Genomic DNA, 27594 nt, shown 5'->3' with positions numbered 1-27594 from the left:
AAAAGCAAACATATAAAGCATTTTCAAGCATGTAAACCCACAATCTCTTTTTTTCCTTAATTGCATTGCTTCAAGTAGCTAATGTGATGCAAAACATATTGCATTCTTGATTCTATGAGTCGCCTTTGTACCACGCCCCTCAAGGCAAGCCCGAACAAGTCTATCTTAGGGTCTGAAATTCTTATTTCTCACATAAAAAATAATGAATTTATAACTTTCATTGCTTTTTAAAAAGATATTTTATTGCAATGAATGAATGAACAACATTAGAAACTATGGGGTTCTTGAAAAAAAAAAGCAAAAAGCGCAAAATTTTAAGAAGGCGCACACCTGGGCTGAGGCGCAAAGCACACCAAGCGTGCGCCTAGGACCTGGGCGAGGTGCATACCCCAAAATGTGCCTCGCCTGTGCGCCTAGGCGTGCCTTTTAAATCACTGATTGATACTAAGAGGTAGCAAGGAGTTAGGGCAATCGGACAATAGTGACCTATTAGTTTGCAGAATAACTCCATGATGTCATGGATCTTTAGAAAGCAAGTTTCTAACACGATATCATATGATGCATCAACTATAAGAGGTAAAAGATAACAGAGAAATAAGCAAAGTACATCACTGCAGAGATTATCTATATTAAATATACTTATATACATTTACTGCCTGAGATTAGCTTTCAAAATTTTGGGCCTTCAGCAAATAAGAACAAATAAGCAAAGTACATAAACAAGATAACTAAAAATCTTCACCTTATCATCTTCAGGTTTCCCAGCTATGTTCAGATCAGCAGAGTACATCTCTGCAGAAAAGCATTGTGGCGTATCCAAATGGATGGACAAGCTTCCAAGCCTGGTATCTGTAGTAAACCACGCAGGAATACTTACCTGGAGAACCCAAAAGGCAATCAAAACAGAATGATCATCTGATGACCTAAAATTGCAAGACAAAATTCTGCACAGCATTAAGCCCAAAAATTTATTGTACAAACCATCTCAAACAGCTCTTCCTTCTTCTCCTCAAACGAAACCTGCAAATTAACCATTACAATCATCAATACTTGCTAACAAGACTAAATCCTGAAAGAAAAAGGCTCAATTTATGATTTCAGTATTTTTTGCCTTGTATCCAGAGAAATAACAATAATGTCAATTCAACCAACAATGAAACACAAGGAATAAGTTCATCACACAACCTTGCCATAGTCCTCAACCACAATGCCCCTGGTGATCTCCCATAGCTTCACTGATCCAGCAGTATCCTATGAGAAAAAAAGGTAAAAGAAGATTAGGTTATAAATATAGTAACCAAAACGACCACATTTGAAATCATGTCTGTCACTTAGTATCTATAAATAGCACTACTTGTAACATGATATCGAGGGGAAGAATCATAATCACCTTAGTCAAGACATGTCTTCTATTATTTAAAATTTCATGCTGCACAATTCCTGGAGTTCCAGGTATAGTAAATGATGGTTCTTTGTAAACAGGGACCTGGAAAGGACAAATAATAAATACTTCTCAAGGCCAAAAGACTAGCATTTGCAAGAAATCAAACAAAACCAAAAAAGGAAAAAGGGCAACTTCTAGAAACTAATAGAAAAGTTGCAATGTAATGTCAGACTGCCCATAATAGCTTATTAGAATGCTACCAGTATAAATCATCAAGAAATCCAAAATCAGAACAATATAATTACATGAAGTACAGAGAAGGGTTAAATGAACCAAACATTCACTAAGGTCACAATGACCACCTTCCCCATCCTTGAAATTGTCTTCTAAAAGTCCATATTGAAACATACCTACCACTATTCTTTAGGAGCTCACTGTGGTATAAATTAAGTCTCTGAGGATTTAGAGACACAACACTTCTCGTATGCACTTCTTGGTGACCTATTCTCTGGGTACAGTAGTTTTCATTCAAAACCTAAAGGATTTTATATTAGTCCTTGAATTGTTTCCTACATAATTTAACATTGTGAGGGACATTCAATGAGTCTCATAAACTCAAATATATATTGTTTTGGCTCTTTAGCTTTTTTCTATTTCAGTTCCAAGTGTCCTTAAGTGGTTTAAATCAACCAAAAACAGGATCGAAATTAGAATTTTTTATTTAATTTTCTTTAAACGTGTATTTCAACCAATGACCAAGCAGCTTCAATGTTCGACTTCTATTAAAGAAATATACATGGTCCCTGCTATTGCCTAAAGGATGCCGATCTATGTAATGAGAAAACCAAGCCACTAGGGAGGTCATGACATCATTGCAGCTTTGTGTTCATGGAGGTCAAATAATCAAAAATACCACTGAACTGTAAAAAACAACTTAATTATAGAGGACAAAACCATTTGCCAAAGTAAATCACATTGCATACAAAGGAATAGAAAACCAAGTTCAATAGTAAACTTCAAGAGTTTTTGACATCAAATTAAAAGATAATGAAGGAAGACAAAAAGGGGGAAGCAGTTTCATTAACTAAAATACACAACCATATGAAATCTCAAAAATGGCCCACAAGACCACAGCTATAATAAAAGAAGATGTTTTTTAGACTGAGCAACTATGAAATAGATTACTGAGAAAATTTGCATGCCCAAAGATCAACATTATATCTGAGAGAGAATAGACCTAGCTGGTAGTGGAGAATAAATCCGGGGGAAGTCTTCACTCTTCAAAACCATTAAAAAAAAAAACCACCTTTGTATACCAAATTAAAAATACTGTCACATACACCAAAAGCATCAGTATACAACAGAATGATGACTGAAAAGTCATGTTCTGCATGTTCTGATCGAATAGGGCATCAAGCCCAGGGATGAAATTTTAAACTGTTAGAGTCGGCTGTAGAAGGGTAGTATAGACATTTTATGTTAAGTTATATATTAGTTGTTTAGCTGATGTGGCTCTCACTTAAGTGAGGGCACAATAGTAATTCTTGTGTATTTTAGAAAAGTATAAATAAAAGAGTGGCTGACTAGAGAAGGTGTGTCTTTTCTCTCTAGTTCGGCTGAGACTATTCTTTCTCTCCTCCTCCTTCTTCTTCTCCTTCTGATCTGGAATCATACGAACACCTCATCTGAACTTTATAATGTCGATCTAATTGGCACTCAGATGCTAGCCACTTAGCCCTTTGTTTGTTTTATATTATTCTCTGTTCATTCCAATTATATTGAGTATTGATACTTTACCTACTAAACAAAATTTCAGATTACTGTTGCTAATCAAAAAAAATATTGCTAATAGAATAATTGCACAAACAGGGAAAGGCAGACTTACAGCAGTAGACCCTTCCAAGCAAGCTCTTGCCCTGCTAAAGGACAAGTTGCCAGCCAAGAATGAACCACCTCTTTGGAAAACCTTATGAGGGTTACGTCCATCAGCTGGCCACCTATGTACAGAAGAATCTGTTGTTGCAACCCATATGCTGTCATCATGCAAAGCAAGTTGCAAAATAGGGTGTTCTTTTGTGCAAAGCAAAACACTCTCTCTTGTTGCCAAATCTGTCACGTATACCTGAAACCACATCCAGAATGTGCACCAAACAGCAAGCAAAGCAACACAATAGTCATGTAAAAGAAAAGCGAGGTATGATGTACATGATTTATCTTTCTTAAATATTAAAAAGTCATGCAAAAGAGAAGAATTTGACAAGGAAGACCAAGCATAATTGATACTTGTTGAATGTTACTACCAGGGATATTTTTTTGTTATTTTCTTTCTATATAGTTTATAATATAAATTTTTTATAAATAGAGGAACAAAGACTATATAGTTTGTCATTTCTCTCCTGTCTTCTTCATTTTCTACTCTTTCACCCTTTTTCTACTTCTTGTTGTCTATCGTTTCCCATGGTTGAATCATTTTTTTGAAAGGTAAAAAATAAAATTCATTAAAAGGAAAAAAGGAACAGAATACAAGCAATAACCGGGTGTTAAGATAACACCCCAACAACAGAACAACAAAGCAGATCAACGATTCTTTGATACTGATTCTTTGACCTAGATAGACCAGAGGCCAGCCACTCACCTCAAAACCTCTTTAATACTGATTCTTTGACCTTTAATGTTCCCTGTGATCTCCATCTTTCTACCACTCTAAGCAGGGGTAAGTATGAATCTATTGCTCATTCCATTTAACAGCATTTATATTACAGGTGTTTGTCTCCATATCAATTTCCTTGCCTCCATTTCTCAAACATCTATATCAAAGAGTGTGACTGAGATTATGTCTTATCCCTAATAGGAGGTTGTGGACCTTGAGATAGATGCTCTCTTAAAGAATCAAACTTAGAAAGTTTTATATTTACCTAAAGACAAGGATCCAGTTTGGCATAAGTGGATCTTCATAATGACAGAGTTAGTAGGGAGCAATTGGTTTGGTTCTTCGGTTTTTTATATTTATAATATATATCATATATAAATATATAAATATATAATATATTAGATTATAAATAATATATAATATATTATATATTATACATTAAATATATATATTTATATAATATATAAATATATATAGTAATATAGTATATACAGGTTGGTTCGATAACTTCGGTTAACCACCGGTTTTTCATATTGGTTAACCAAAACCGAATCGACCAGTTCGGTTAACCAGATATTTCGGTTCAGTTTGGTTTTTCGGTTTTTGATGAGCACCCCAAGGGAAAAGCAATAGGTTGGCTCTTAAGCCACTTTTCTTGGTAGGTGACTCGTAAGTGACATTTGAAAATAAAATATACAAAAATATAATTACAACATCTACTTATAAATAAAATGTACAGAATGTACAAGATATATTTACAACCTATACTTATAAATAAAATGTACAAAATAATATTTGAAAATAAGTGGATATGTAGAGGCTGAGTATAGAACTATGGCACATGATGCCACTAAGATATTGTGATTGTGTACTTTTCAAAGAGGTTGGTATTGATGTTCTATTGTGACAATCAAGCAGCCATCAATATAGCTCACAACCCTTTCCAGCATGATCAGACTAAACATATTGAGCTTCATTGAAATTTTATTCAAGAAAGAGTTGTTTGGGAAGGTTTATTTACCTTTCATCATGTCAGAGATGCAATTAGCAGATGCATTCATCAAAGCGGTGGCCAGCTCTAAGAACATAATCTTGGCAAACAAAGGAAATGATCAACCTTTATGCACCTCTTGAGGAGTGTTAAATATTATAGGTCATTGCAACCAAGGGTATTTTAGCCCTTTTGTCCCTATGTAGTTTATAATATAAATAGAGGAAGAAAGACAGGATGCATAGCTTGCTTTTCTCCTCAAATTGTGGTTCTTTTCTTTCTCCTTCTCTTCTACACTTTCATCCTTCTTTTACTGCTTTTTATCTATTATTTTTCATACTAAACCAAATCAGAAAGATCCATAGACTTTTAAAGAAATGTTACTTACAGAAAGGTCCCTCCCACCACTATAAGCATGACTGAATGTTGGACTGCTTGCAAGCGCCCAAACAGAATCTGTATGTACAGCATAAGAATGCACACATCGCTGCTGACCGAGGTCCCACAGTCTATGAAATTAGTTAACAAAATCAATCAGCAAAGAACTTATTTTGTAATATGTGGTATGCACAGCTTATTCCATCAAACCATATTGTCAAGTGAAAATAAATGTTGTATGGCATTTCATATACATGGTAGAACTTCTGCTGGTATCAAAGGGGGCATTTTGCAGTGGCTCTTTTTTTGATAAATGTATTTTGCAATGGAAGAATGATCAATTGCAGATTCAACGAAAAGAAGCTGCTTTGGTGGGAAAAAAACTAGGTTTACAAAAGCTGTTTTCAATTAGAGAAGCTTATGTAGCACTGTGGAGCCTAACTTTGGGATTTTTTTCTTTGGTACATTGAAGGAAAAAAGGGACTAAACAACACATGGGGAACCCAAATATCACATGACATCATATGTCCCCCATAGTTAAAATCAATTAAAGTATAGCTTACAGTAACAATTTTAGAATTTTCAATAACCTAAACAAACTAGTTTCATGGTTTGGGCTGAGAAAAGCAGTGTAGCCTAGTTTTCTGAAACTGGCAACATGGAAAACAGGTCATACTGTCAAACACCCCAAAAGATGCTTTTACCACCAAAACATTTTGGGTATGATGTAAAAAATTCCAGCTCAAAGAAAAATGGGGAAAAGAACAAGACCACAAAATTCATCCTAAGGCATAAACAAGGATTTACATTAAAAATTCACACCAGGTTTCAATTTCATTCACAACCAAAATTTTCATCAAACTTTTGCTGGAATGTAAAGGTCTCATCAAATTTTCAAGAATTTTTGTAATAATGATAAATAAGAAGTATATGCTTTTAAGATTTACCTCTCCTTACTTTTTTCTCATTCTGTCTATTTTTTCTTCTTTTAAAATCCTATCTAGTTAAATTCTTATACTTATCTATATCTCATGCTATTTAATAACTATATCATAACAAAATTATAGGTATCTCAAATTCCTCGTGTATTTAATTCTGGTTGCCCTTGAAAGCAGAAAGAGCATCAAAGTTTTAATCCTTGGTCATAAATACATCTCAAATTTTACAGAAGGATGATGCTTTTATTGTATTTCTCATCTCTATCTTATAGTAAGCAAGTTATATCATAATAACAAAGGTGTGGTAGTTATTCCTTCACTTTTACCCCAGCATTACAATGTTTTCATTCTGATAATGTCTATCCTTCAAAGAAACGACAATATGTTTCATTACAAGCCAATAACTTGGCTCTGCCCTATGGATAATGGAAATGGAATTCCATGATGCAGTGCACTTTTTTTTTTTTTTTGAGAAAAGATAACCAAGATCCATTAATAAAAAAAGAGGTACATGGGGAGATGTACAAAGCAGGGGAAGAACCCCTGTAAATTACAAAGGAGGAAGCTTGTCGCTATAAAGTTGCTCTAAGAACACTCCGCATTTAGCTAAGCCATCTGCTGTATGATTGTATTCCCTTGGAATCCAAACTAACTTTACATTTAGGCAATCCAAATAGTCCCTGGCCTCTTCAAGATAGTGACTTAATCTCCAAGGCCCTCCCTCTTTGTCTCTTAACCATTTTAGAGTGTTGGCTGAATCACCTGCAATGATTACATTTTGAATTCCCAAATTTTTTATTATTCTGATTCCTGTGAGGGCAGCCAAAACTTCAGCCTTAGTGGAATCTGCCATGCCAATTGGGTCACTGAAAGACCAATAGATGTTTCCCATTTCATCCCTTAATGTTCCTCCACTACCAGCTAATCCGGGATTACCTAGAGCACTGCCATCAAAGTTTAACACCCCTTCACTGATGGGATCAGGAAATCTCAAGGGTGGTTGATGGAGGTGAGGAAGAAATAGAAAGGGGAAAAGATCTCTATTGAGGTCATTGACTGAGACTACATTGAACAGATCTGAATTCACCGTCCATAGATTGCACAAGTAAGAAATGTCTAAAATTAACTCCTCCAGGGACCTTAGTTTGTTGTCAAAAACCCTTTTGTTTCTTTCGTCCCAAACACCCCACAACACTGCATGTAACACTGATTGCCAGTAAGTTATACCCCTCTTACTTAACCCTGTTCCCTGCCACTGATGTAGAAGGTCCTTAACATCCTTTGGTATAGTCCAACTGTAGCCTGCCATTTTCAGAAAATGGAACCAAATCTTTTGGGTGAAATTGCAATGAAGGAAGATGTGATCTGCTGATTCTCCTTCACTGAGGCATAAAATACAAACATGAGGGGAAATAAACAGTCTTCCCAAAAACTTTTTTTGCAAGAGATCCCAAGTGTTAATTTTCTGGAGGCAAGCTTCCCAGACAAAGAAGCAAACTCTTGAGGGGTTGTGGCTGCACCACATCTTTTTAAAAGGAAAGGGAGGATGATGACTATCAGTAATCAAAGCCTTGAACATAGATTTAGAAGAGAAATCGCCAGTGGGGTGAAGGGTCCAGATTTGGGTGTCAGACTTGGAGGGGGAGATGTAAGCTTCTTTAAGGGTCTGAACTCAATTAAAGATATTAATTCAGAAATTTCTGAATCCCTTAGGGGTCTTCTGAGTCAAAGGTTTAGGGTGTTCACAACAGTTTGGTCTGGAAGGCAGGCAGAAATGGAGGCTTCTTGGTCAAGGGTAAGGATAAAGAGTCTAGGGAAGGAGGCAGCAAGGGTAGAATCCCCCCACCAAAGGTCTTTCCAGAATTTTATTTTTGAGCCATTTCCTACTTTATATCTTATGAAAGGAAAGAAAGAAGAATAGGTGGCGATGATACCTTTCCATGGATTTGTGGATTTTATCCTGTTCAAATGAAGATTGCTATCCCACCCGTTTGCATTTGATCCGTATTTACTTGATATGACAGCAGTCCAAAGAGCATTAGGTTCTTTAGGGAACCTCCACAGCCATTTACCTAAAAGAGAAGAATTTTTCTCTTTTAAGTGTCCAATTTCCAGGCCTCCTTCCTCTTTAGGCTTACAAGCTTGTTTCCAACTGACTAAATGACTCCTCTTTTCCCCACCTCCTTCCCAAAGAAAGTTCCTTTGAAGCTGAAAGTTTCTTCTCACATTTTTGAGAGATAGCATTTCTTCCAAGCTGAAAGTTTCTTCTCACATTTTTCCACCACTGGTTTCCAGAAATTGAGAGACTTTGGATTCCCTCCAAGAGGCATCCCAAGGTATGAGATAGGAAGACTCTCCTCTTTACACCCCAATAAAGATTTGAAGCTCTCCAAGAGTTCCACTTCCACTGAATTCAGAGCAACCATAGAACTTTTGCAGAAGTTGACCCTCAAACCTGTGACCGTTTCACCACATTCAATTATCCTTTTAGTGTTTGTGATGTTGTTCAAGGAGGCATCCAAGAACAAGATTATGTCATCAGCAAACTGTAAATGTGAGATATGAACCTTGTTCCTTCCCACTTCAAAACCTTTCACCAAGTTGAGGAGTGTTGCCTTATTGAAAAGGTAGTTAAAGATATCCATTACTAAAGTGAACAGAAAGGGAGAGAGCGAGCAACCTTGTCTGAGACCCCTACTAGCCTTGAAGTAGCCTTTCGCTTCGCCATATATCAACACCAAAAACCAAGAGGAACCAATGGAACCCTTAATCCACTTGATCCATCTGTTACCAAAACCTCTCATCTTCAGGCAATCAAGGATACAGTCCCAATTCACTTTATCATACGCCTTCTCTAGATCTAATTTCACTAGGACCCCTGGATTCCCAGTGGATTTTCTGTCTTCCACACACTCATTTGCGATTAGAATGCTGTCCATGATCTGCCTCCCATTCACAAAGGCAAATTGATTGGGGAAATAAGATCTTCAAGGACTGCTTTTAAGTCTATTGGCCAAGACTTTAGCCAAAATTTTATAAATGCTCCCTATCAAACTTATTGACCTAAAGTCTTTTGCTTCCAAGACTCCCCCTTTCTTTGGGATTAGACAGAGAAAGGTTGAGTTAAGGCCTTTGTTAACAATGACCAAAGAGTGGAATTCCCTGAAAAAATCCATAATATCTGACTTTACTGTTTCCTCTTCAAAACTTCTTTCCAACCAATCCCTTTTTTCGGCTGATAAAGTTGTGCCTTCCCATCTACTAAATGTGAATTGATATCTGCTATCCTTGGAGTAGAGGTTGTTGAAAAAGGAGAGGAAGGCTTCCTTAATTTTCTCGAGATTTTCCTCTTCCCTCTGGTTCACTTTCAGCTTGGAGCCTGCTCCTTCCCGAGGCATAAGTGTGAAAAAATCTGGAGTTATTGTCTCCTTCTTTCAGCCATTTCACTCTTGATCTCTGTCTCCAGTAAATTTCTTCTCTTCTGATTAATTGTTCCCATTCCTTTTTCAAATCTGCTCTTCTACTTCTGTTCAGAGCATCAAGGGTCCCATTTTGTTCTCTGCTATCCAGCTCCTTGATCTCTGTAAGAACTCTTTTCTTTTCTTCTTCAACAGTTTTGAATACCTCTCTCCCCCAAAGTTTCCGGTTTCTCTTTAGAGCTCTTAATTTCTTTCGGAGCCTAAAGCCTGCCCAACCCTCTACTTTGCAATCTTCCCACCATTCACAATGATATGTTGTACATTTACCTTTTTTGGAGATGTAATGTAATCCATATTACAGACAAAAGGTAAAAATAGGAGATATTTCCATGCAAAGGTACAATTACAGGCACTCATCTCACGTACAACATTTACACCAACCCCATGTAAGAGAATCAGAGATTATGCTTCCCACAATCATAACAAAATTTACTAAAAACTCCAGGTGAAATAGCAAGTCAAAACTACCAATTGCCCAACTAAAGTTGAAAGCACTTCCCACCTGCTAATCTTCTGTAATTATGTGACTGCTATTTGGGATTTTACTCTCCTGCACAAAAGAGGGGAAAGTTTCTTTGGACATGTACAAGGGCGGCAGTTTTGTAGTGTGTATGCGAGGAAAGAAACTCAAAGCTATTTAAGAAGGAAAGAGGAGTTCTAGAGGTCATAGATAGTGTTTTGATCAAGGTGGCTCACTGGTTCAAAACGTTAGATCTATTTGCCTCTTCCAACATTGATGACATTTGTAAAAGGTGGCAATTAGTGGCTGATTCTTCTACTGGAAATAAGAAACCTGTTGCTGTCTGGAAGTCTCCACCACTATCTCATTATAAGCTGAATTCCGATGGTAGCAGCCTGAGCAACCCAGGGTTGTAAGGAGTTGGGGGAGTTATAAAAAAATGCAGGAGAACAAATCGGCCTTTTCTCAGGACCAATAGCCATTTGTGACTCCACAGCAGAACTTATAGCAGTGCTAACTAGCTTAAGAAAGATAAAAATGTTTAACTATAGAAATGTTATCCTTGAAGGGGATTCAAAGGTAGTCACAAACTAGTTGAAGAGTAACCAGGAGGGCTCTTGGTCCTATAGACACGTTGTAAGGGAAATCAGAAGCATCTTGAGGCAGATGAGTAGTAACATCAATTGGGTTCCAAGAGTGACAAATAGCATAGCTAATGGATTGGCAGAAGGGGGGAAACAAGAGAAAAAATGTTACTGGTGTGTGCTGTTGTAAGGGGTGCTTTCAGTTGTTGCATTGGTATAGTGGCTAGCAACCAATATAATTGTTCGTACCTTTCTTATTATTAAAATTCCTGTTTCATTACAGTTCAATAAAAAAACATACTTTTCTTGATAGCTAGAAACTCAGAAACAAAGCCTACTTTCGAGATTTGATATCCTAATTAGGAAAAGCAAATGATCAATTAAAATTTTGATGGCGTTAACCCAAAACCAAGTTGTTTTTCTTCTTTCAAACCACTAGCTTGGACAAAATGAACGAAGGTAATGACAATAGGTGCTTCAGATGTCAGACTAGTGCTGCCTATCAAAAATAAATGTCAAACTAAAGCATGTAAGGTGGACCATCTCTTCGAACAATGCAAGTTCGTTGCTGCCTTACAGGATGTTTTTATGCAAATCTTAGGAACCCAGTTATGCATTGATGACTTGGTGAGTTTATCATGACATGGTCATCCAAGGAGTTTAGTACCAAAGGGAAATTCCTATTGTCTACACTACCAGTATTGCCCGTTTGAGATTGTGCAAGGAAGCGACAGACAAATCTTTCAAAATAATTCTTGGGTTTGAATCTCATTCCCATTTCTACAGGGAAATGAAATGGCTAAGCCTCAACTGGTTATTTTCAATTCCACTAAATTGCAGAAACCACAGGTCAAATACAATTGACACCATAAATTAAAATCAATACAGTCCAGAGGCCCAAAGAATTGACAGATCCAATTTTGCCTTCAAATCCTAAAGCACCCTAATCCAAACCCAAAGTAAATAGATTCACAAATATTAGATTACATAATTTTCAACTTGGCCTGGGCATAGATTTTTTTATTCCCTTCACTCCCCAATTTTTTACATTAAAGAATGATACTAGCTTTACATTTTGGGTCAAACCATAAGGTCCGTGTCATATTCAGTTAACACCATGGATCTGGTGCACCATATACAAAGTACGAAAGAATGCATAAGATAACACTTTTTTTTAAGGTAAAGTACGACCAAACCTATGACTAGAATCCATCTTTTGAAATGAGCAGAACCACTAATAGGGTTTTTCCTAAATATAGAAAAGTACATTTTTGTCTGTTCTATCAAAAAATGACAGGAAAAAAAGATAAAATTCCCAATTAACTATTGCTAAATCCATTCACACCTAACAAGTATCCACTATCCACATATAAGAAACATGGTGTTAGATAAATGTTGTCAAGTATTTACCTGATCATGGAATCAGAGGATCCTGATAAGCAAAACCTGAAACATAATTGTGAGAAACCTGAGTATGATACATGATATAATAGCATGAGAAGAAAAGGTCAAAAACATAAATGCAGTAAGCACACAAGGTACAAAACATTGATCAACATATATCCTATAAAATTTTATGCTACCAATCATATGCCTTCAATCCCCTTGCTTTCACAATCATGGTTCTTTCTCCCATAAGCATGCACGCCATTTTGTATTTTCAAGTGAATTAAAAATGTAAAAGCAGAACCAGTGAGCAAAAGCAATGCTCACTTCTAGGTGGAAGATGAAAATCAGTCAATGGAGAAAAGTTTTTGCTGAGTAACAAAACTAATATCAAATGAACCTGCCAGAAGGATCCAAAAGCAGAGCCCTAATATTATCTGTATGGCCTCTTAGTTTCATAGTCTTTGAACCAGTTCTTGAATCCCAAACACGCACTACCTACATGGAGAACCAAGGCCATGAGGAAAGTGGTACAAGTTATTGGGGGACAAAAAACAATCAACCAAATACCAACACGATTAAAGATAATGGTGGTGGAGGATAACACAAAACAGACACAAAATCCAGAGGAACATAGCTCTAACCATCCGTTTACCTTTTCAGTTCCCCCAGAAACAAGTAGACTTCCATTTTCATTCATTGCCAATGCATATACTGACTCTTTATGGCCTTTGGCAGCAATAGGACCATAACCATGTGAGTGGGTCATATGGAGAGAAACGGTGGTGGATGAACTAATTGAACGAAGGCTTGTAATTGGCATCCCAGAGTTGCCAGAACTAATTACACCATTTTGACAATCATCCTCCATTGTATCAACTGACTTTGAGACTGGAACAAGTGCAGCTTCAAGATCCCATATGAAAACCTCCCCTCCAAGCCCACCAGAGGCAACAATATTGCTCTAAAATGCATGACACTACAAAAGGATCAGAAACTTGTAGTGACCAAATCAAAGCAATGCTGCCAAGCATAAACAGCATTGTCAAATCTAACATAAGGAAATACTAAAAAAGGAATTATAAGAACAATGAAGGAAGCTTGCAACAACATTTTAAAATCGAGTAAGAAGTTACATTTTTCTCTGCCGAAGCAAGACAAGTAACATAGTCAGAGTGCTGACGGAGAGTTCTGCTACAAATTCCATCAGACAAGCAATTCCATGTCTGGCATATTTCAACAGAGAAAAGTTAATTATAAAAAATAAACTCTTTTTATTATGAAAGGAAACAACTTAACAATACCAATTTCTAGAGTGTATGAACCTTGAGAGTTGTGTCTGAGGAGCATGAAACAAGGGTATTATCACCTACAAGGACAACATCATTAACCTGCACAACCAAAGAACTCTGTTATAATCAGTTAATACGTAAGGGCATAGCAAAACAGGAGCTTGGGTTACCAAACATGATTTTTTTTTTTTTTTGATCAGCAACAGAAGATTAATTAAAATATTAAACTATAGAAAGTACAAGTTACAAATAGCAATCAGAGATAAAACCTCTTATGTCCAAATCGCCACAACTCTAATTTGCAAGATAGCCCAAAACATTTGATTCCTCCCAACCCTTTGTTTATGCTAAGTAATCAGCCATGCTATTGGCCGACCAATGCACCCATTGAACTTTTACAACCATACCCCTAGTCATCCATTTAAACTTTTTCAGTTCATTTTTGTACATCCATAAATTACTGATTAGGAGCCAATTGGTAAATAATTCTGAATATCCTACAATGATTAAGTTATGCACATTCATATCATATATTATGTATCATAACATGATATCTAATCTATTATACATATAAAATGAAATGGGCTTTGCCCACGTCATGTTTTTCTCTCTCCTCTTCCCTCTTTCTTCCCAGCCCCCTCAAATTGTGTGGCTTTTTAAAATTTTTTAAAAACAAAATCATCAAACATGGGGCTCTCTCTCTCTCTCTCTCTCTCTGAAAATTACCCACAACCAACTCAGTGTTATGTTTATTAAGAAACCATAGAACACCAGTCCAATGCGTTTCCTGAGAGGTGCTTTTGGAGAAAACGGTGCTGCATTGGTATGCTGTTTTTTTCTGGTTAGCAACAGTAAAAACGTTGCTGCCACATAGGCGTTTTTCAACACCATATCAGCATACTGTTGCTAGCAACAATAAAAATACAAGAAAACACCAAAAAGGATGTTTCTCAGACCACACCTTTCCCAATTTCCAAGGTGTGGTTTGAGTAAACGTTTTTCAGAAAAAAAACAGGTTTCAGACGTGGCACTGATGTGGCACCATTTTTCAAGAAAATGGCATCAGTTCCAAACACTGACCAAGTGAATAGTGGATCCCAAACAAAATACATAGCAATAGTTTCCCTGTACAGGGCGGTCATTACCCAGAATCATATAAAACCAAGTTCAAAAAACTCAAGAAAACAAATATTATGATACAATATGCTCCCACAAAGATCCACAAGAAATGGTAGTAAGGAGCATAACAGGAAGAGCTTCAATTAGCTAACTCAAAAGATCCACAAGAAAAAAAAAAAAAAAAAAACAACAACAAGGAAAATTAGTTTCCAGCAATTCGCCCACATCAATGAGAGCTCCCTTAGTCTTACACAGACCTGTGGCTAGGCCAGTAGATATTGGCGCATATCAGAAAAAGAAAGGAAAACTAGTTTCCTCTGAGACTAGAGAATCAGCCACTGAGTCAGACTAAGGAACCAAAAAATTCCGTGTTGTAACCTGAGGCAGAGATGTCTTGCTTCCTTAATTTGATGTCTGAGGTTCAAAGGTCTATCCATTTCTCCCTTCTAGCCAGCTAATGGTTGATTTTGAGTCTCCTCTACAAACAGTCCCAAAAGGCCAGACGATTTGGCCAATCTCAGCCCTTCAAATGCAGTGTGTAGCTCACCTCTCATGGAATTTCCAACACCAATTGGCCCTGAGAAAGCTAGCATCTCCTACACCTTCATGGTTTCCAAATACACCACCAATGCCGGAACCAAGGATCAAAATATCAATACATCCAATACCCATCAGTGGGTATCATACCATCAATATGACCAATACCATATTTTTCCCTTATTTTTAATTATTTTATCTTATCAGCTTTGTAGAGATGTAATCTAACATCCCAAAGTTTTAAAATTTTGTGTATATCAGTGTATCCATGCATTGCCATGGTCATCAATATGGTCAACATTTTGATCCTTGGTCTGAACCCCTAGGGTCTTTTTTAATCAAGGAAGATTTTATTAATTATATGAAAAGTTTAGTACAACATCTCGGGATATTCCAACAGCCCGAAATATAAAAGATTCATACTAAAGCTCAAAACAACTGATGCCTATTAACCCCTTGTTTTGTTTTGCTAACGAATCCACCATCCCATTTGCAGTTCTTCTAACCCAATTGTAGAATGTGTTTAACTCCCTTCAAAGACATTCTCTTTCCCTGAAAACATGCCTGAACCCCCTAGGATCTCCAATACTTTAACTCTGCCAGTGGGGGAGGGGCCCATGTTATATTGGATCTATTGCAGATAGATGATGAAACCACTATAGACCATCCTCTGAGGATTTCATCTGTAGTAAAGCAGGAGAACTCTTCTCTTGCCTTAAGCCAATGAATGCAAACACCCCACCTTTGGAAGGGACTCAAAAGTTGAGACATGTGTCAGACTGAGCTAGAGCATAATGCGGATTTACCAAAACTCCTGCCCCGTCAACTCTCCAAATTTATGAATCTTCACTTTAAATGCCTCTACGTAACAGTTATCCAACCATTTAAACTGACTAATTAGGGAAATCTAGTTTTGGTATTTTCCCAAATTAACACAATTTATGGCCCATTCTATTGGATCTTACTCAATATTGAAATTAGGAAAACAATGAAAAACAACTAGTGTGGCCATGAAGCAAATAGGCAAAAGCTGTGAATTTAACTTCTCAATTGTAAATTCTAATTAAAGCATTTAAATTGTTGTGCTTAATAGTTCTGTGAATTTTAAGAATGATATTAAAAAACTATAACATCAAATATATATAATAAAATATTTAACATGTGGTACATGTCCATGAATCCTACATTTTTGTGTTCACCAAGTCAGACTCCTTGACATGTATCAGATTCAGATTCTTGTGTCCATGTCCATGCAACACTGAATAAATGACTCTAATTCCAATCAAGCTAATTATTGATTCTCTGGACTGATGTTTATCTTGGATAATTCGCATATTTTGTTCCTTCTAAATGATCAAAAAAGCCCAACATAAATCATTTAAACAGGTGAAAATATAGCCAAAGTAATCTTCTTCTTCTGTTAGGGCTTTTTTGATCAGTATGTTAGGATTTAAATTTTTAACGACATATGCTTTCAAAAACAGATCAAAGTTTTCATTTTGATTTTGATCCATCAGAATTTGTTCATGTTTCTCAGCAGACCTTTTGTTTGAGTGTGGATTGATGCATTGCATTGTCACAGTTGTCCAATATAAAACAAAGCTCGAGCAAATCTGGTCCTGTTTATGGATGTTTTCCTGCCTCATTGAAGACTTTGCTAGCTGGCTGGCAAGTTCAGGCCTCAGGGGATGTCTAAGCCAGGCAGAGTATACTGGCAGTTGTGCCTTAGCAGTTGGCAATCTGGATGGAAAGAAATAGCAGGACTTTTGAGCATAAGACTAATCCGGAGGAGGTGGTTATTAATTATACAGTTCACATGATAAGAAGCTGGTTATCTACTCACTAGATGTTTTTAGTGGAGATGATCTTTCTTCCCCTTTTTTGCAAAATAGACTTTTCTAGGGGTCATCAATGGTTGTGTAAAATGTACAGAAACACTTTGTACAGAGGACCATACTTGTATACTTTTGATTTTATACTTTTATACAATAACTTCTTCGAAAAAATATAAACAAAAGCAATTATTAAAACAAATTTTTCAGATATATCCATCAAAGAACCATATCATCAGTCTAACAACCCCTGCAACCCTGTCAAGAATCTAGTCCATGTGGTCAATAAAACTTGGTTATGCTAATGTTTCATATGTATAGCTTGTAGGTTTAACAAATCTGCAAGGACTCTAAAGTATTGCTTTTAATGGAGTTTATTATGAAACCACAAGTTCACAAGTCAATAGTTTGAAAATGCAGTTGAACTGTTGACCTACAATGAAGTTCCTTTTTAACAGTTGAGAACCATCCTGACAGTTTGACAATGCAATTGAACAGACCTACAAGTTCCTATCTTATGGGTTCATGAACCATCCTGAATTTGAAAGCATAGATCCTTTTCTTTCTTTCTTTCTTTCTTTCTTCCTTTCTTTCTTCCTTCCTTTCTTTCTTTCTTTCTTTCTTTCTTTCTTTCTTTCTTTCTTTTTTGATCAGCAGAAGATAACTTGTTTTATTAGAGATTATTAAAGCTGTAGTTAATACAATTTGAAGAAGAGAGATGATTAAAGCTGTAGTTAATACAATTCGAAGACAGGGATGTCATCCCCAAAAACTTTCAAGCCACAGTTACAAGGAAGTGCAAAAAACTAGCAGGTTCCCAACAGCCCAAAGTACATCAGGTTACAACTTTGCCCAAAACAAACTAGGACTGTCAACTCCTTGCTTTGCCAGAACATCTGCCAATCAATTTGCAATCCTTATCCAGCCAAAAGTAGCATTGAATCTCTTTGCTAGGGTATCAATTTCCCTGAAAGCATGTCTGTGTTTCCAAGGAACCAAGCTGAAATCCTTGGACCAATAGATGACTAATTGTGAATCTCCTTCAACTTCCGATTCCCTTACTCTGAGTTGTACTGAAAGCCTCAATCTATTTAAGAAAGCCATAATTTCAGCCCAGTGTTTTAAAAGCACAAGGAGCAAAAAAGGCGCAGCAGTCAATTTGCGCCTGAGGCACAAGGCGCAAAAATACAAAAAAAAAGAGCTAAAAATAAAAAATGTCAGAAAATTCAAAAAATGCCAAAAAAATCAAAAAAAAAACAAAAAATACTAAACATAATATTAATAAAAAAATATAAACTTAAATTTTAAAATAAATATTTTAAAAAACCTATTATCTAAAATTAAAATACATAAACATAAGATGTAAAGCATATTCAAATGAGAATTTAAAAATAAAATCAAACATATAAAACATTTTCAAGCATGTAAAACCTCTAATCTCTTTTTTCACTCAATCGCATTACTTCAAGTAGCTAATGTAATGTAAAACATATTACATTCTTGATTCTACGAGCCGCCTTTGTGCCATGCCCCTCGAGGCAAGCCCAAACAAGTCCACGTTAGGTGTTAAATTCTTTCACGCCCCTATTTTCTAATGTTATTCATTCATTCATCCTAATAAAATGTTTTCTTAAAAAGCAATTAAAATTATAAATTCATTATTTTTTGTGTGAAAACTAAGAATTTAACACCTAACATGGACTTGTTTGGGCTTGCCTTGAGGGGCGTGGCACGGAGGTCTAGGGGCGGAGCCCCCAGCCCAGCCGCTATCTTCAAAAAAAGCAAAAAAGCGTCAAATTTTCAAAAGGTGAGGCGCATCAGGTGCACACCTAGGTGCATCGACGTGTGCCTTTTGAAAAGGTTGCGCCTAGGACCTAGGCAAGGCGTATACCCTAAAATGTGCCTTGCCTATGCGCCTAGGCGCGCCTTTTAAATCACTGTTTCAGCCTAGACTAAATCTCCAAAACCGATTGATCCTAAAAAACAGGGCCAACACCACTCCTTGGTGGTTTCTAAAAACCTCTATTCCTACCCTTCCTGGATTACCCAACCAGCTACCATCAAAGTTCAACTTTAGCTTGTCAATAGATGGAGGTTTCCATACCATTCTTACACTTTTGGCAGGTCTAACTGTTTGTGCCACTTCGGTTCAGGATCTTATTATGTCATTTATTGAGAATTCTCGAAAAAAGTCCAAAGTTTTTACCCAATGTGTTATTCTTACTGTTATGGCTTCAATCAGTTACTCCTTTGGTTTGCTCTTCTCATTAAAGATTCTTTGGTTTCTTTCTTCCCATACAATCCAAACCAACGTTGTTATTGCTGTCCTCCACATAAATCTTCCTCTCCTCTTCTGTTGTCTTTAAGAAATTGAAGTTGAATAAGCCTACCACATCCTATGGGGGTTCCCATCTGCAACCAAAGAGAGAATAGACTTTTTTTTTATAATTGAGTGAAATTTATTAAGCAGCAAAGATAAATAGTACAGGGTCCCCAAGGAGAGGCACGAGATGCAACCTCTCCAAGCTAATTAAGTACAGCTTTCCAATTTACAAGAACAATTTACAAGATAGCACAAAAAAGAGTTTCCCTAGAAACCCCCTGTTTGGCCAAAGAATCAGCCATAGTATTAGCCGACCTGCTTACCCATTTAACCTCAATTCTCATATTACTAGTTAACCACTTTAATTTTTTGAAGAAGTCTTTGTAGCCCCAAATGGCAGCACCCGGGTTTAGAGGCCACCCTATTACCACCTGAGAATCCCCTTCAATTGGGAGATGTTCCACCCCAAGCTAGTTGGCAATCTAAATCCCTTGTACAGCAGCTAGTATTTCTGCCCTTGTAGTGTCCTGAGAATAAGGAAATAATGTTGCCATCCTTGGTCCTCAAAACACCCCCTATACCCGAAGGCCCAGGGTTGCCTTGGCTGCTCCCATCAAAATTTAACTTGATGAAACCTTCTGGAGGCAGACTCCATTCTAACAAACTTCTATTCTTCTTAGTAGCTGCCCTAATACAGTCCTTCACTTCATCCAAGCTTCTTTCAGTGGAGACTCTATAACTTGATGTACCTTATTAGTATAGTCCCTGTTGTATATTACTTTTACATCTTATTCTTCTTTTCTCTTTCAGCCCTGTATAGGTATTCTTGTAATTGTACATATCTTTTAATATATAAGAGACTCTTTGAGGTGGGGGTCATTCATTCTTGACATCTCTAAGATTATTCTTGTTTTTTCTCTATTCGGCCAAGAGTGTTGACATGGTATCAGAGCAGGTTGCTCTCTGATCTATTTTCTCGCTCTCTTGAACCTTACTAGAAGCAGAAAAACCTGTCGTATTAGGGCTGTCTTGATCAACCCTTTTCTGTTCTTTCTTCTTTGCACAACCAGCATGAGAGATTTCCTTAGATCTCTCTTGGGAGACATTGGTTTGAGGCCAAACTTCAGATCTGGTGTCGCCTAGACCTGATCTATTCTCCCTACAAACAGCATCTGATTTGTTGAAGTTTTCGAAGGAGTTCTGATCTTTTTCTTGGGGCGGTAACACTGTACAGCTTCCTTTTTTGGACTGCTACAGCTTTGGACTTCAGATCTGGTGTCGCCTAGACCTGATCTATTCCACCTACAAACAACATCTGATTTGGTAAAGTTTTCGAAGGAGTTCTGATCTTCTTCTTGGGGCGACAACACTGCACAGTTTCCTTTTTAGGACTGCAACAGCTTTGGACTTCAGATCTGGTTTCGCCTAGACCTAATCTATTTCACTTACAAACAGCATCTGATCTGGTGAAGTTTTCAAAGGAATACTAATCATCTTCTTGGGGCGGCAGCACTGTACAGTTTCCATTTTTGGATTGCAACCTTTTTTTAGCCAGCGATTTAAGTTTTCTCTCCAAATCGAAGGGTTCTCTCAAGCTCTCCTTAACCCTACACTCAGTTTCTGTTTTGTAGTTTTTAAGGACTGCCTCAATCAGGAGAAGATACCTCCTTGATCGTGAAGAAGACGTCTCATGTGTTGGTAAATCACAGATTTCTCTCAATCGACTGACTCGATCAACCAATAACCCTAGATCTGGTGTTGTCCTAGGGTTTTCTTGCATCTCATTTATTTGATTCAGACTTCAGATTCATATTTGAAAGGCCTTAGACTCGACAGTCTTAAAAACTTGCCTTTTTTAGACTGTCATCTTGAGTTCTTGATTGCTGAATTTGGTTGTCTCTGATATCCTTGTGCCTGGACTGTTGTTTTCTTGCTGAAATGACCTCCGATAGTGGCGATTCTTTTGTTAAAGGTGATTCTCTAGCATTTATGGTTGAACAAAACATTTGACAACTAGTAACATCCGCTATTCCTTCTACTCTTTCTGCTATTGGCTTACCTGGTGAGTTTTCCGGTTATTGTGCTTCTCCTTCTCATATTTGGATCATTGACTCTGGAGCTACCAACCACATGACAGGAGCCTACCCTAACCAACCAAGTAACCTTACTAAAACCCATCACAAACATATTGTTACTGCCAATGGTGAAAAGTTAAACATCATTGGTAATAGTGATCTGTCTCTTAAGCTTTCACCCACTGCATCTTTCCCACTTACCAAGACCCTTCCTGTTCCTAATCTCACTACAAACTTGATTTATGTTGGCCAATTAATTGACGAAGGTAACATTCTCATTTTCTCTCAAAATGGATGTTTAATTCAAGACCAGAACACTAGGAAGGTGAAAGGGAAGGGGCGCAGGTTGGGCCGTCTGTTTGCATTGAAGTTCGAGAAGCCTCAAACAGCAGCATCATCAATTTATTTCAGTTCCTCCACTTCTAGTTCCTTTTTGAATCATAGAATAAAGTTCCTTCCTTGCACACCTTTGATACATCTTGTGTTTCTTGTTGCTTAAGTAAGAGTCGTACCTTACCATTTCCTCACATATCTGAGCATGCTACCTCTCCCTTCAAGCTTATACATAGTAATGTCTAGACTGCTTCTATCTCTTTCCGGCTTGGATACAAATATTTTGTCGTTCATTGATGATTGTACCAGGTACACATGGATATACTTTCTTCGCCACAAATCTGAGGTGTTCCCAACATTTAAGTTGTTTCATGCTATGGTGCGGCTTCAGTTTAAATCACAAGTGTGTATTCTCCGTTCGGATTCAGGAGGAGAATACACTGATGGAGATTTTTTATCCTATTTGAAGGATCATGGAATACAAGTGCAACGAAGTTGTCCAGATACTCCTCAGCAAAATGGTGTGGCCGAGCGCAAGAATGGACATATCCTTAGTGTTGTAAGGACATTATTGCAGGAGTCCCATACTCCACCTTCCTTTTGGGTAGAGGCAGCCAGTACAGTTGTGTTTTTTATCAACTATATTTCTTCCTCAGTTCTTGGTAATATGTCTCCCTTTCAGAAGTTATTTGGTCGTTCTCCTTATTTATCTATGCTTCATGTCTTTGGATGTGTGTGCTTTGTTCATCTTCCCTCTCGGGAACGTTCTAAATTGTCTGCACAATCTATCATGTGTGCCTTTGTGGGTTATAGTCCTGACCACAAAGGATTTCTTTGTTATGATCCCTCTATTCGTTGCACTCGTATATCACGTAATGTTGTTTTTCTTGAGCACATTTCATTTTTTGTTGGAATTGCTAGACTGTTTGCATCGTTTGTTTCTATTTTGCCAAACTTTGATTCACAGGATGCTCCACCTCCTTTTGCTAAGGACTTTCTCGTCTTATCTTGCAAACGGTTATGTGCCCCCGCCCTTGCGCCTGCGACTCTCCTTCCTCCTGGTTCAGATCATCATCCTACCACTGCTCCTATAAGTGATACCTCCACTTCAGGCACTGTTCATACTTATGTTCCTCTTCGCCATTCTACTCGTATATCCAGACCTCCTAACCGCTATGGTTTTCCTTCAAACCATAGCTCTTTGTCTGTTGTCCTATCCTCCACAGATGTTCCTCGCTCCTACCAGAAAGCTAATAGTAGCCCTCATTGGAAGGAAGCCATGGATGCATAGATCTTCATGCTTTATATGAGAATGACACTTGGGATCTTGTGCCTGCTCCTCCAGATGCATCCATTGTTGGGAGTTGTTGGGTTTACAACATTAAACTAAAGTCTGATGGATCTCTTGATCGATACAAGGCACGTTTAGTTGCCCAAGGATATAGCCAGGAGTATGGTATTGACTATGAAGAAACCTTTGCTCCTGTTGCGAAGATCACCACAGTTCGTGTTCTTTTAGCAGTGTCTACTGCTCAGTCTTGGACCATATGCCAACTTGATGTGAAAAATGCCTTTCTTCATGGTCAATTGAAGTAGACGGTCTACATGAAGCCTCCTCCTGGATACTATAGCAATCCTTCTTTAGTATGTCACCTCAAAACATCTCTATATGGTCTAAAACAAGCTCCCCGAGCATGGTTTGAATGCTTTCACGATGTTGTAGTTGTTGTTGGATATAACCAGAATTCTTCTGATCACTCTTTATTTGTTAAGCGACGACCTCAGGGTATTACCATTCTACTACTATATGTTGATGACATTTTGTTGGTTGGGAATGATGCTGAAGGCATTCATGAATTGAAACTATTACTTCATAATTCCTTTCACATGAAGGACTTGGGCCCTCTCACATATTTCCTGGGACTGGAAGTACATCGCAGTGATCGAGGGTATTTTGTTTGTCAGCAGAAGTACGCCTCTGACTTTGTTAAACTTGCTGGTCTTAATGATGAAAAGCATGTTGATACACCTATGGAGCTAAATCTTAAGCTATCTAAATCTGAAGGTCCATTACTTCCTGATGATGCCTTATATCGCCAGCTTGTGGGGTCCTTCATTTATCTCACTATGACTTGACATGATATTTTTCATGTTGTCCAGGTTGTTAGTCAATTTGTTTCTGCTCCTCATCAGCCACATATGACTGTTGTTCATCGCATCATTCGATATGTTAGAAGCACAACTTCCCAGGGACTGTTCTTCTCCTCCTCTCCTATTTAGTTGAGAGCATATGCTGATGCGGATTGGGTTGGTTGTCCAAACACTCGTAGGTCCACTTCTAGGTGGTGTGTTTTTATGGGTGATTCACTCATCTCTTGGAAGTGTAAGAAACAACAAACAGTCTCCAAGTCTTCCACTGAAGCAGAGTATAGGGCCATGTCTTCGGTTTGCAGTGAGATTGTTTGGTTACAATCTCTCTTTATGGATCTTGGCATTCAGGTTCCTACTCCTATTCCTCTCTATGCAGACAACACGAGTGCTATCAAGATTGCATCTAACCCTGTCTTCCATGAGATGACCAAACACATCGAGGTGAATTGCCACTTTATCCGAGATCTCTTCACTATTGGGTCTATATCGCTTCCTCATGTAGCCTTGGATATGCAGATTGCTGATATCTTCACCAAAGCTATGACTAGAGTTTGACATCTCTTTCTTATAGACAAAACCGATGCTTATGTCAAGGCATCAATTTGAGGGGGAGTGTGGAGACTCTATAACTTGATGTACCTTATTAGTATAGTCCCTGTTGTATATTACTTTTACATCTTATTCTTCTTTTCTCTTTCAGCCCTGTATGGGCATTCTTGTAATTGTACATATCTTTTAATATATAAGAGACTCTTTGAGGTGGGGATCATTCATTCTTGACACCTCTAAGATTATTCTTGTTCTTTTCTCTATTTGGCCAAGAGTGTTGACACTTTCCTTCTCTAAGAAGACTCTTGCATTCCTTTCCTCCCGGAGAGTCTATAAGGTAGCTGCCCTAATACATTTCCACATGAACTTACCTCTTCTTGTGTGCCACACAACAGTAGATGAGTTAAATAACAAACTCACATCAAATGGCGGAGACCACCAACCTCAAAATAAACTAAGGCTCCAACTCCATAAGGCTGTAGCAAAGGAACAAGAAATCAGCAAATGGAAACAGTCCTCATTCTAGACCTTACACAAGGAACACCAGTTCGGGGAAAGACAAAGAAGAGGTCTCTTTTTCTACAAGTTTTCCAAAGCATTAATTTTCCCATAGTAAACTTCCTAGCAAAACACAGCAATTTTTGGAGGAATAGGTCTCACCCAAACTTCTTTAACAAGGAACACCCAAGGACTAGGGTTGGAACTAAGGGATTTTATAAAAGAAGCACAAGTAAAGGTACGTTTTGGAAGAGGAGTCCAAAACTCTTTGATCAGAAGTTGTGGGGTCCAAACAAACTGACTCAAGTAAATGAAGCAGCTCAATGACACAAGTCAACTCACCATCCCTTAATCCCCTACGAAAACCAAAGTCCCAGTTTAAAGACAAGGGAATAAACGGGTTCGGAAGATACTTTGCAAACACAAGAACAAAGGGAAAGGCTAAAAGTAGATGAGGAAGGGTCTCACCACTCTCTTTGCAAAGGATGCACACATGAAGAGAGAGGCACTTATTTGGCCTTCTTTTCTGTAGCAAGTCATAGGTGTTGATCCTCCCAAGAAGCACTTCCCAACACAAAGCTTGTAATTCATGAGGGATAGGTATGTACCATGTTTCTTTTACTCGAAAATTTTCTCCCAAGGGTTTGACATGACAAGAAGGTTAAAAAAGGAAGCACAAGAGAAAAGGCCATCAAGCAAGGGGAACCAAATTCTTCCATTTGGAGAGTTAGAGTCAAAAAAGACATTTTCCAATTTTGACAATAAGATAAGCAATCCCTTATCTTACTCTTACATGGATGATGGAATTGTGGTAAGCAATCCCTTTTTTATAGTAAAAGAAAAGGAACTTCATTAAAAAAAAACTTAAGAGTCATGACACAAGGCATTCCACTACCCGAAGGCATGAGGCATAGTTCGGAATGTAAGAGGCATAAGCCTCCCGAACACAAGGAGGCATAACCCTCCTTAAGAGGAGGGGGATGAGGAGGAAAAAGAAGGAGGATCTCATCTTTTTTTAATGAAAGATGTACTATATTAAGAAGAATGAAGATACATAACACTAGCTGAAAGGGGGGTCTTGTCAAAGCGGAGACAAGCAAGTGAAGCAAGTGGGTTCTGACCCAAATTTTAGGCCGATTTTTCATATTGAATATCTATACTACTATAAAATGTACGAATGTTCTCATAGAATATCTGAATTTTGGTTGGACAAAAAATATCCACTTATTTGACATTTTCTATGGTCTAAATAAGGATAAAACAGGTATTCCACAACTGTTAAAACCTATTTTAAAGACTGAAATTAATGACTGTAATTGCACAACACGTTTTTTTTTTTTTTGATCAATAACACTTTCATTAATTCATCAGTAGAAAATTTACAAGTGGAAGACAAACACACTTATCTTCCAAGAGTCACAAAGAACTTCAAGAAAAGAAAGAAGAAAATACAAAGATACAAGGACACTAACATTACAACTTAGCCCAAAACAAGGAATCCCTTTCTGCCCCTTGTTTTGCTAAACCGTCAGCTAGGGAATTAGCTGATCTCTTAATCCAACATGTCTTAACTTCTATCTCCCGCACCAGTCATTTGAATTTCCTCTTCTCATTGTTATACTTCCAAAGATCATTTTGTTCTTTGGTCAGCCACCCTATCACCACCTCTGAATCCCCTTCAATTATAAGTTTCTTGATGTTCAATTCCTTAGCTTTCCGGGCTCCTTCCATAACTGCACATATCTTAGCTCTAAGGGAGTCACCCACTCTAATTGGGCCTGAGAACAAAGCAGAGATGACCCCATTTTCATCTCTAAAAACACCCCCGATCCCTGATTGTCCCGGGTTTCCCCTACTGCATCCATCAAAGTTTAATTTCAAGAATCCACTAGGTGGGGGGGTCCAAGCCACACTCATTACTGACTTGGTCTGCGTGCAACTTGCAATTTCACCCCACTTCCTCAACATGTCATCCACAGTGTAATCTGTGAATATTTCCAGAGATTTCAGCCATTGTACCGCCCTAAACTGTATGATAGTCCTCAAATCTGCTGTCCCTCTCTGAGTTTCTGAGAATATCCTGGAGTTCCTTTCTTCCCACAATGTCCAACATACTGCAGCCCTTAGTCCTCTCCACATTGTCCTTCCCCTTTTTAACCGCCACCTGAAGGAGGGGGCAAAAAGACCTTGCATGTCTGATGGGGGATTCCAGCTGCATCCAAACAAGGAGAAAGCCCAAACCCACAACGACCTCGCGAAGTGGCACGACGCCATTAGGTGAAAACCGGTCTCCCCGTCTGCTTGGCACAGAACACACCACTGAGGTGACAAGCAAGTATTGGGTCTCTTCTTTTGGAGTAGATCACCAGTGTTGATTCTTTCCAGATAGGCTTCCCAACAAAAACTACCAACCCTAGGAGGTATAGCTCTGCACCAAACCTCACCAACAGGAAAAGGGGACAGGGTAGGACTGGTGGACTGACTTAAGACTTTGAAGAAAGAAGCACAAGAGAAAATGCCATTGGGGTTAGGTGTCCAAATTCTAGAATCCGCCCTAGTGGGGTCTAAGACAACGTTATCAAGAATTGCAAGAAGGCTCGAAATACAGTCAAAGTCTGAATCCCTCAAATCCCTT

General features: G+C 37.9%; 1 protein-coding gene across 2 annotated transcripts in view; it reads right to left on the bottom strand.

Annotated features, from left to right (window-relative positions):
* The window catches only part of LOC104588940 (uncharacterized), a 50041-nt gene that overhangs the window by 7344 nt on the left and 15103 nt on the right, over window positions 1–27594 (bottom strand). Inside the window, exons 5-16 of one of the 2 annotated variants that reach the window (XM_088900526.1) lie at window positions 16741–16938; window positions 13576–13641; window positions 13387–13476; window positions 12906–13214; window positions 12651–12748; window positions 12275–12310; window positions 5414–5534; window positions 3270–3506; window positions 1391–1486; window positions 1186–1251; window positions 982–1020; window positions 743–877 (exon numbers count right to left, since the gene is read on the bottom strand). In XM_088900526.1, the coding sequence (XP_088756652.1) occupies window positions 743–877; window positions 982–1020; window positions 1186–1251; window positions 1391–1486; window positions 3270–3506; window positions 5414–5534; window positions 12275–12310; window positions 12651–12748; window positions 12906–13214; window positions 13387–13476; window positions 13576–13641; window positions 16741–16767 (1320 nt within the window). In that variant the 5' untranslated portion in view covers window positions 16768–16938. The remainder of the gene's footprint in view (window positions 1–742; window positions 878–981; window positions 1021–1185; window positions 1252–1390; window positions 1487–3269; window positions 3507–5413; window positions 5535–12274; window positions 12311–12650; window positions 12749–12905; window positions 13215–13386; window positions 13477–13575; window positions 13642–16740; window positions 16939–27594) is intronic. The other variant, XM_010247077.2, reaches the window with a different exon arrangement.

The sequence above is a fragment of the Nelumbo nucifera genome, chromosome 3 (assembly GCF_055504915.1).
Source record: "Nelumbo nucifera cultivar China Antique chromosome 3, China Antique-T2T, whole genome shotgun sequence".
Classification (NCBI taxonomy): Eukaryota; Viridiplantae; Streptophyta; class Magnoliopsida; order Proteales; family Nelumbonaceae; genus Nelumbo; species Nelumbo nucifera.
This window is presented reverse-complemented; position numbering and strand designations above follow the sequence as displayed.